The following is an 11,625-nucleotide window of genomic DNA, read 5'->3' on the forward strand; positions in this document are numbered from 1 at the left end:
GTTACAAGATAGCCAGGGTAGTTCCATGCTTGCCAATATCAAGTTCTCAAGAGACACTGAGTAATAACTGAGTCTAGTTATCACGGACTATCAAACGTTTTTCTGGACTGGATAAGATTTTGTTAACTCACATTTCCCAGAAAGCCTCCCTTATGAACATTAAGGCTAGAACTATAGTTAAGGAACTTACTGAGTTTTTCGTGTTTACCTTTCCATTCTGAATTCCAGAAAGCATTTGAAGTTCTTATTGTTCTTTGCTTCCTCAGGAGCTGTATGTCCAGTTCCTGGTAATAAGTTCGTCAGTGCTCATTTTTTATCATATTGTAAAGAACATTGATCTTTTCTGAAAATGAAAAGTGGAATGACCCAGGATCATCAGGAATAGCAAGCGATCTGCTATAAACTTCCGGAAACTGGGTACTGGAATGACCTAGGATCATCAGGAATAGCAAGTGATCTGCTATAAACTTCCGGAAACTGGGTACTGAAATGGAAATAAAGGATGGGGTATAGTCGAGAAAGTTGACATTTGGTTGTTGTGAGAAAGCAAAATGGTGTCACAAGAGATATTTGGAAGTAACAGGACGAAAGCGGGTAGGAAGGTCCAAGAAATCATGGAAAACGGTCCCGGGTGAAGACCTAGACAAGATGGGAATTCAGGCGAAAAGTGTTTGTATGTTTGTATGCATGCATGTATCTAAGATACAGCAACTTTTGAGTTTAAAACTGTCATGGTTTGAATATTGCCAGATCGTTAAATCAGTACATTAAAATGCGAAATTATAAAAGAATAATTACGATAACAATGAATGTTACTGTTTGACCAATAAGTGATACGACCAAAATCAAGTTTCTAGGGGAACGGACGGTTCACGGTTGCAGGGATATTTGTTCCATCAAATATAACAACAGTAAAATAATATTAGAAACAGTTGAGCCACATTCTTAAAATATAATTCTACATCTATAACATTTGCACAAACAAGAATAATTCATGCATATGTACACTTCAGTATCATTACTATTGTAAATCCACTGAGTGTAAAAAAAAAACCATAAGGTAAACTCGTAATAAGAAATCGAATGGTAAATAAATACTTCTTCGATCAAGCGTCAAGTTTGGAGCCTGTCATCGGAATCACGCACTGCCCAATAAAGAATTCTCACACTCATCTTGCCTCCACTCATTCATAAATTCACCGTTCACTACCACGGACAGCAGAGCGTTTCCGGCTGAGCAGATGCACAAAATGTTGTTTGTGGAGTTGCCTGACCCTGCTGCCTGCATTTCACCCATGCAGTCATTACCCCCTGCCGGGGGTAATGACTGCGTAGATCTGTCCAATGCCATCGATGTCTTTTCATCGTTGATAAATTTACATCACGTTACTTTTTCGAAATGAATTATGTAGTTTTACCATTAAGGATACACAAAGATCACTAACTTGAGGCATCGAAATTCCCCGGGGAGCAAACGAAATAATATTTATTTGATATATGATTTAATTTAATGTTAAATACATTATTTTTCTAATTTGTCTTATTATGATAGCATTAACTTAAAATCACGATATAAAAGAGTATTTTTCTATTTGTTCTACAGGGGATATGTACATGAATGTATAACAATAGTGCTGCGATTTTAGTTTCTCTTACAACACATCCGTCGGCAACCCCTTCGTCTTGATCCTCCCACTTAGATAAGAAGACTTTTTAACCTCTTTGCTCAACAATGTTTCGAAAAGAAACAACAAACTCTCTGTATGGAAGACTTTTTTCCTCTGCAAGAAAACTGAAGAAAAATGTAGTACATGAGATTGGCATGCTTTGAATCACAGGTCTCACCTGAACTACGAAACATTGTGAAGCAAGAGCAGCGTGTTCGGCTGGGGCTCTCCTGGGCTTCTACATGGACACCACCACGGCTCTGCTACTGGCTATCGTCCCCTACTGCTGGCCGAGATCTAGTAGTAGAAGCAGCAGTGCAAAGGGTCGTCGGTGACAGAAAAGGTCTCCCTTTTTTCTTGGGGGTTGGGAAAGAGATTCACTTAAAAGAGAAGATATGAATTTTTCAAAACGTTCCTCCCTACTTTTCTTAGTAGTTTTCTGCTTTCAATGACGAGTCAAGTTTTTCGTGAACGAATGCGAATTGTTTATGAAAAGTTCTTTAAACGATCAAGCGATATCGAGACAGACTGATCTGGCAAACTACAAGAGCTGCGTATTGCGGAGAGGAACAACTCTCTTCAGATATTTTTCCTATTGTTCATCCCACCATTTTTTTTATTTGAGACGGAGGGGTAGAAGAAGAAGAAGAAGAAGGAGAAGAAAAATAAGGGGGAATTGGTGAATAGGGAGGGAGAAGATAGCGATGTTGATGATGGTGCGATGGGCGGTGTCTGAGTGAAGCCAGTTAGGATGAGGCGTAAGGCTTGTGAAAGAGAGAGTGTGTGAGTGTGAGTGTGTGTGTGTGTGCGTGTTTGTGTGTTTGTATGTGTCTCAATTTTTTCTCTCGCCCACTCTCTCTCTCCCTACAGTTACAGAACTGTTGCCAGTGAGGATGAGAGTTGATGACGAGGTTGAAGATGAGGGTAGTTCTACACGAAAGGGATGCTGGGAGACGGGTGGGAAGGGTGAAGGGGAGATTATTGTAGGAAGGGAGGAGGTGGGGGGAGATGCCGAGGGAGACTGCACCAAATGGAAGATAGGGGGGGGAAAGGAGGGGGAGACGTAGGTTCTTACTTGGTAGTCAGGTGGGGAGTTCAGAGGGAAGGGGCCGATTGTAGGTTGGAAGAAGGAACGTAATGTAATCGTGGAAATCGTGTAACGTGATATGATGCTGAAGAGTTTGTGTCACGTTCCCGGTGTCCGTGTCGACTACGACCACAAAATGAGAGGATTTAGGCCGTAGTCTGCTTAACCAGTTAAATATGGCATCGTTTCTGGAATGAACAGGATAAGAGTCCACTAAGTGTCTTCATTAGAATGCCGAATGAACTGAATGTATCCGAAATGGCATAAGAATACAATGAAAACAATGAACTGCGGATTCGTTTATGAAAGCAAGAGAGAGAGAGAGAGAGAGAGAATAAGGATGTGAATGTTGTAGCAATAACGGTGCCGTACAGGAAATGAGTTCTGTATACCAATGGATGGCTTCTGTGCATGTGATGGGGTCAAGGGTGGTTGTTGTTCGTTGGACACTAGGGATGATAGCCAGAAATACCGTATCACTGAATTCGGCAACTCATTTGCAATACGATGTAGTGATCATAACTAGACTGCATGCAGCGCTGCATTAATGACAAGTGTCCGTGTTTTCTTTTACCACAACAACACATATATAAATACGCATGTATAGGAAAGTCTTTCAGTCACTCTAGTTCATAGGAAGGAGTCCGGGATTAAGCGTACTATGTTTTGCTGGACAGCGGTTGAATAAAAGATGTCTGTCTACCCTTGTGACAGTATAGTCCACCCCGTTATGGATCCTTTCCTCAATTGGGGCGTGGCATCCCGGGACGGTTTACGTACATGGGTATGAAGCAAACACACCAATAACGTGCTGTTATTGATAACACCTTCACCAGTTATGGAACACTTGCTAACCGAGAGCTTTTGTGGCAAAAGTGGAGCATTTTTTGCAAGAGTTTACGAAACCCGTTATTCAGCTACTATTGTGTGTGTGTGTGTGTGCGCATTCGTAGAATTTAAAGCTCATGAGCTTTTAAAGTCAATTCACGTTTTTTATTTTTGTATTCCTCGTGTAATCACTTCACTTGCTGTAAAAGTCTGCGACGAAGCTCCTGCAAAGTGGACGGTTTTTGCGGAGGAGTTGTCCACGGAAGACTGGTTTTGATGACAAAATGACCTTATTCAGGAAATGGACTAAACAGAAGGAGCTCGTCTCTCATGTGTATACATATATATATATATTCCTTTCGTTCTATTCCTTCTTTTCCTCCTTCCTCTCAATAGATATGAAACACCAGATTCTATTTCACCCGAAGCCGCGAAGGTCAGGAATTATTCCACGCTGGATATTTGGTGAAAGTCCGCACTGAATAACAACACATGACGCGCCTCGTCCTCCTTCTTCAGCACTGAAACACGCCTATCTAGATAGCCGTTTCAATCACAATGGCCAAAGTTCACTAGTAGAGAGAGAGACGGAGACCACGGAGAGACAATGAAGCACCCTGCACATTTATCACTCGCTGAAATGCCACGAGAGAGAGAGAGAGAGAGAGAGAGAGAGAGAGAGAGAAGCAATGTCTTTAAGCTGGAGACTTGGGGATGTCCTCTGAAATGCTCCTTCCTCTGGGTGTCTAGAACGGAGTGGCTAAACGAAAGGCGTATTGCGCACCTCAGCAGGACTTGCGCAGGCCAGAGCGCCTCGTTATTCGGGACCGTCGCTTGGTGGCGGAGAGATCATCAGGATGTTGAAGGGCGGCGGTGATGGTGGTGGTGGTGTATGATGGGCGGGCGATGGGGCGTTGGGTGAGAGCTACGCCCTTACAGGTCCTACGGGTCGCCAGCTGATACTGTGGCCCGTGGTCGGGACTGCGTGTGGATTGTGGAGGCAGCCACACGGATACCTCTCTCTCCCCTCTCACTACTCGCTCAGACACCCCCGTCCACCATACTCACATAACACACACTCACCCTATACAAGCCTACTACTATGTCCATTTCTTTGGTCCCTCATCTCCACCCACATAGACACTCCTCACTATTTGAAAAAAAAATATATATATGATAAATCAAAACGAGATTGAGTGAAAAAAAAAGGTATCTTTACATTCGCACCATTTGTATTAAACATTTCACTGTAATTCTTCTGTGTAATATTATTCCTTTCCGCTAACCTGTCCGCAAATTCATACACCAAGTTTCTTCCTAGGATCGGAGATTTTCGTCGATGTAGTCGGCCATAGCAGCAGCAGCAGCAGCAACTACAGCAAAAACAGCAGCGGTCGCGGCTGGGTATTCAGGACGTGAGTCCTCAATGAATTTAATTAGTACCGTTTAGGGGGCGAGGATTCTTCTGATGGCGTCCTTCGGTCAAAGGAACTCCTGGCCCACATTGCAACGAATCAAGATGTGACAGCCAACTGTATAACGACGCTTTCTAACAACGTGAACGTAACACATCTGGATGTTAGCGGGGGAAGGGATCGCTGAAAAATGGCACCCGGCACCTTGTTTCAGGTCGGGTTCCACTGCTGGCTCGACTTCGCCGATCAGGTAGAGAGGCTCAACTACAGGTCTGGAATCTCTCTCTCTCTCTCTCTCTCTCTCTCTCTCTCTCTCTCTCTCTCTCTCTCTCTCTCTCTCTCTCCACAAAGACAAACACACGAACACACACACTCATTTTACCTAGGCTGTAATACTATAGCCCAACAAGGCAACGAAATTAAACTGTACAGGAAAGGCCATTGATCGTTGCTTATTCTGGTACAGGTTTCACTCCCTACAAAAAGGGGATTAGAGGATGATAAAAAAAAAAAATCACTACCAGTTTATTCTGCATATCATGATTTGCTAGACTTGACAAGTCTTGTCAGACCAGAAATTATATTGTTCATGATCTGGAATAATTATGTAAATGTGTATTGTAGTGTATGAGCGGTTGTGTGCTTCCTGGTTAATTCTTGACAGTAAAGTAGCGTTACAATGGGTACGTCCTAAAGTCACTACGCAATTATAATTCTAAATCAGTAAATCAATACAAATGTGCACGGGCGCGCACACACTTATAGATATATATTATTCGAGCTACAAATGTCATTTAATATCTAATTCACTCTACCTCAGAATCGATATATTTAAATATATGAAAATATATAAATTCCGAGGTAGAGCGAATTAGATATTAAGGGACATTTGTAGCTCAAATAATTTATACGAATCACGGTGATATGGCAATTATTCTTAAATATATATATATATATATATATATATATATATATATATATATATATATATATATATATATATATATATATATTACATTACTGGAAGTACAACGTGATATCAAATACAAACTGGATACCTGGTTCTCTAATGCTTAGTGTGCGAGTGTTTATGTATGTATTTATTATATATACATACACATGCATATATATATATAATATAATTATATATATTTATATACGAATTACAGTGCGGTAATTAATTGTGGATGTCTTCTCAACGAAGTGCCAATACCTATGGATTGTATTTCATGAAGTCCGAAGGTCCGGTGAAAGGTTGTGAACCTCTGACAGGAAGAAGTGACCTGTTTGATAACAGATCAGCCGCTTCCCACGGGGCCAACGCCATCACCGTATCACTGCTTAGGAAAGTGAAACAATTGCATGCTCACAACTGAGCAGCGTGAAAATCATGTAATAACTGGCAATCGGCTATGCAATAACAAAGGGTTTAAAGGGAAAAGCTGGAGGCTATGATTAGTGGAACTAAAACGCCAAGACAGGGTATTCATGGCTGGCAGGGAGATAGACCGATTATCTAGTTTGGCTAAGATATATTAAGGCAAAGATGGTTGGCAATAGTTCCTGGTATATCAAGAAAACAAAGTGTTAAGTATAAAAAATAAATGATTCCAAGGATGGTTTAAGTTAGAATTATGATTAACAGAAGAAAATGTGGTTTCAAAAGAAAAATAACCATAAGAATACTAAAAGCATAGGGTATTGTGGAAACGATACACTAGATTACGTGATATCACAAACCGTCTACATAGCATCTGAAAGTTAATTGATGTAATTGTGTGAAGTGATAAGGTTAGGGTAATGAATGGCCATTGGCTGGTTCTATTAAAAGTGAAAATAGAAGGTGATGCCAACAGAAGAAAGAAATAACAGTAACGTAAGATGATTGCTGAAAACTGGGCTATAGTTAAGGATGCTGAACTAGGAGTTTATGAGGTCATTCGGAATAGAAGCGATGAAACCAGATGTTTAACAAAAGAAAAATGGAGAGTGTTTGAAGTCTGGTTGCAAGACTGAGGACAAGATCATATGATGTTGGCACAGATGATGGTAGAATAGAAGTGACTGATTCCTTCAGATATTCCAGAGTAGGAACAGGAATTGAGGTCTACCAAGGAGACTGTGGGAGCACTGAAAATGGTTGGAAAATGTAAAAAGGGACTGTAAAGAGGAAAGACGGAATAAAGAACCAGCTAAATGGTGTAGAAAAGTGAAGGCATGGAAGGGCATAAATCCATGTCACCGACGAAAAGAGAAACCAGATATTTGTGTGGGTCATATCATGACAGTCAAGTTTTTTGTGACGAAGGTATTGCAATAAGATATCGACCACCTCTATTAAACTATAATTGACCTGTATGACTTTCATGTTAATCAACATTGGTTTGACTTGCCTGGTAGTTATTCATGGTGATCTCTTAACAAGGGGTTAAGATATCGTTCAAAATAGACTTTGGTTCCCACATACAATCTCTCTCTCTCTCTCTCTCTCTCTCGTCTCTCCACTCTCATCGTCTCTACTCTCCTCATAACTCTCTCTCTCTCTCTCTCTCTCTCTCTCTCTCATTTGCATCATAATTTTTAAAAGAAACTTTCACAAAATCACCTACTGTGGAATCATTATTAGTTACGCCCACTCCCAAGAAAACACCTAAGAATACATCTCTCTGGTAGAGTTAAGTCAGTGCTATTTCAGGCTTTGTTTATATTTATCACTGATACAACCTAAGAGCAGGTTGCCAGTTTAGGTTTTCATGAAATTCCCCGGCCACAGCTGTATCACGTCTCTTGGGTTCCGGCCTCAATACAAGTGCGCATCGATTCCGCGCTGATTTCTAGGGTGTTCATACCCAAGAGGCAAGAAAATCACTGCCAAACGCTGGGGAGGTGTGAAGTGCTGCTAATGAGCCTTTTATGAAGGCAAACGAAATCGTTAATTCCCTGGGGGTTATGTGCACTTGTGGTTCATCCCTGATTTTGCACTCGTAGGCGGAAAGCAGTAGTGATTATTTTCTTGTGTTTCCCTGACGTCACCATTTCCTGATAATTTGCTTATTGGTGACACACACACACACACACACACACATATATATATATATATTATATATATATATATATATATATATATATATATATATATATGTATGTATGTATGTATGTATGTGTGTGTGTGTGTATTTCTTTCTGATATGACATGCTTGGAACCTAACTTTTATCACTGAAATATCTACGCGGAAAAGTCACATGTATATCAAGGCTTTTATTTGAGAGAGAGAGAGAGAGAGAGAGAGAGAGAGAGAGAGAGAGAGAGAGAGAGAGAGAGAGGACGCAGTGCGGGAAGGGATACTAACATAAAATTTCACGAAAGTTATATATAAGGTGAAATATCTCTAATTGAAATTATCAACTCGGTTTTCTGTGCATTATCGATGATATCAGTCACGACACGAATTCTCTGAATGTTACATTCCTGGTATACGGCATCAGGACGCCTCATTCTCCTCTGGAAAAATAATAAACTTCTCACACAGCGACTTATTAATGCAAAGTGAAATATCCTATGTATGTATAATGATATCCTACTTTTTATTTCCTTTAATTTTCATGTCTTGGTTACTAAGCCGGCCGTCTCACCAAAGACTCCTCCATCAGTCTCTTTCTGTCTCTGCCTCGTTTGAATACTTTGGTCTTTTCGCTCCTACATCTAGTTAATCTTACCTCGTGCAGCTCAAACATCTTCTGTCATCTTCATCATCAATATTGATGTTTTTCTACCGTTGTCATTTTCACTTCTATTACATTAGAATGACGATAATGGCTACTTTTCGTTCTATTACTTGTCACGGACGCCACCATTTAGGAATGCCTTGATAACAAAATTTGTGAGTTAGAAGACTCAGGACACGGTTGGTAGGTCTGCTCCGCTCTGGTTTGCTTTCAGTTTCACCTGTTCCCTTCCTCTTGAATCAGATTATTATTCTCTAATTTTATTTCAGTAAAAGCCAATGTTAAGGGACCGAGTTGGAGATGTAGCTTTCACTCTCTTCGGACTGTTAATATTGTGTGATATACGTTGAAAGTGACTTACACAATAGACATACACTATATATATATATATATATATATGATATATATATATGTATACATATATATATATATATTTATATATATATATATATATTATATATTATATATATATATATATATATATATATATATATATAGTAACAACTTTAAACATGCATATCTCACCATATACAGACTCAGGCTATAAATTGGACGTTTCCAACTTGATTCCTGAGAATTGGTCTCCGTTGAGAGAAAGCCACAAGTGTTAAATATGCAAAGGTAGTTTCATAGGATGAAAGAAAATAAAGTTACAAAGAGAGAGAGAGAGAGAGAGAGAGAGAGAGAGAGAGAGAGAGAGAGAGAGAGAGAGAGAGAGAGACTTAGCACACCGGAGAGGGGAGTTAGTGGAAAATGGCATGATTTTTCAGATGGTCTTTCATCGAAGTCCCGATGCGAGGAAGATTAATATATCCGGGTTCAACTTTGTTTGGACGGCTGGATCTCAGTCGAGAGAAGCATGTGAGCAATTGCTGAAGGCGAAACCAAAATCATTAACGATATATCGACAGTAAAATCAGCCTGCGAGGTGTTAGAATCTCTCGTCTTTTACGATGGCGTTTAACCAGGAGCTTGACCTGAAAGATTAACAGTGCACCGTCAACCCTTTGATCGAAGTTTGTTAACTGTTTAAAATGGCTGCTCTGTGTTCGACAACAACAACCAGCTTTTGCACCCTGTGGGTATACTTGTGTTGACGTCTTACATGTATACGTAAGAAGAGAGAGAGAGAGAGAGAGAGAGAGAGAGAGAGAGAAGAGAATGTTCTTATGCTTGAGTTCGTAGCTGTTCATCCATAATTACGTCTCTAAGAAAAGAAAGGACCAGGTCAAAGTTTTTGTTTGGTGGACGGATTTCCCCTCCGGTTATACGCTGTCAGTGATTGAGTGATGCTGAACCCAATAGACGCACCACCTCAATATTCGAGCTCGTTATCCACACACATTTATATACAGACATATAACGTATAATAATAAAGGAATTTTGCGAGTAAAGGACCAAGATACGGTCGGGAAATAAACCCTGAATTCTCTCATTTTAAATGAATGAAGACATGTAAATACTTCGTTGTGAAACTTGTCAGATTAAAAGACAATGGAATAATATCGACGCTTGATTTACCTGTAGCAGGCAAGCAAAAGTATTTTGAGCGTAGGTACCCATACGATGGTAATATAAGAAAGGGTCGAAATAGCAAGCGCCATCCCCAAAGCCGGTCTTATGCCAGAACGGGACCTTGTCCAAAATGTCGTACGTTGTGAAAGAGAATACGGAAGCCTTGTGTGAACGCCCGACCTTGTTTAAGCACCACATTGGAGAAATTCTCCGACAAAGGCCCCTCTGTTTTACACACGTAGACCTATGGAGACGCCAGCGATATAAAAGAGACTGATCACTGACTGGATGACGGCAATACTCACAGAATATTGTCGTTACACACACGAAAAAAACGTACTTTGATACACCATGCGTTTTATCATGTATAGTTGAAATATCAGCTAACGACAAAGAATCATCAATAAAAGCTACCTAAAAACCCGTCTGATAATTTCTTATAAAATGCACCTTTAACGCCTTACGTTTTCAATTTTGTACAGCATCGCAATTACTGGGGCAACTTGAATAACGTGTGCTCAAAGACCCCTCCAATATCTTTATTATAATATATATAGTTGGTTTTACAGGCAGCCAGGTGGCCCCGTGACGCGGCGTCTCTGTATTGTTCAGAAGCTTGATCACGTCATTTCATTTACGTTTGGAGCTAATTCAAAATAATTCAGTTGTGCAGCTAGTAAATAATGTAGATTCCAGATTACTCCCTAGGCATGATTTTGGACCTTAAAAGTATTACCAGATAAACTGCTCATTTTCAACTTACTGTTTTAACGTAATTTCATGCGAGCTATTTCCTTCACGGGGTAGCTGAGGTTTACAACCGTGCGCATACTCGTTTGGACTTGATGTGACAATGAGTCCATTATCAGAATAAATCACTCAGAAGAATTTTAGGAGTCGGATAGAAGACTGAAGTTAGATATGCTACCACAGGGGAAATTACGGAGGTTCCAAATGTAGGTGATTTTTTTTGTTTGTTTGTATGGTGTTTTTACGTTGCATGGAACCAGTGGTTATTCATCAACGGGACCAACGGCTTTACGTTACTTCCGAACCAGAGAGACAGGAGGCTGGAGATGAAGGGAGACCGTTGGAAGATAAACCACAGGGAATATATGAGTAACGAAACCTCAGTGGTTCCTTGACAATGACGATGACTGGAGTATTTATGCTGCTATCCGTGGCAGCTGGTTTACTCAAAGAGCTGCACCCCTAGTACTCAGTGGACTTCATGCGGTGCACTGTAGGCATTATTTAAGGTTTTTTGCAGCGTGCCTTCGGCCCCTAGCTGCAACCACTTTCGTTAATTTTACTGTACCTCCTTTCATATTCTCTTTCTTTCGTTAATTTTACTGTACCTCCTTTCATATTCTCTTTCTTTCGTTAA

The 11,625-nt window shown here is 40.3% G+C and overlaps 1 protein-coding gene across 2 annotated transcripts in view; it reads right to left on the reverse strand.

Annotated features, from left to right (window-relative positions):
- Positions 1-11,625, reverse strand: part of LOC135208818 (innexin inx2-like) — a 175,607-nt gene that overhangs the window by 67,956 nt on the left and 96,026 nt on the right. The window contains exon 1 of one of the 2 annotated variants that reach the window (XM_064241360.1): positions 1,846-4,638. The exons of the other annotated variant lie outside the window; for it this stretch is intronic. Coding sequence (XP_064097430.1) covers positions 1,846-1,861 — 16 coding nt within the window. The 5' untranslated portion in view covers positions 1,862-4,638. Of the gene's footprint in view, positions 1-1,845; positions 4,639-11,625 lie in introns of those variants that run through there. 2 annotated transcript variants of the gene reach the window in all.

The sequence above is a fragment of the Macrobrachium nipponense genome, chromosome 35 (assembly GCF_015104395.2).
Source record: "Macrobrachium nipponense isolate FS-2020 chromosome 35, ASM1510439v2, whole genome shotgun sequence".
Classification (NCBI taxonomy): domain Eukaryota; kingdom Metazoa; phylum Arthropoda; class Malacostraca; order Decapoda; family Palaemonidae; genus Macrobrachium; species Macrobrachium nipponense.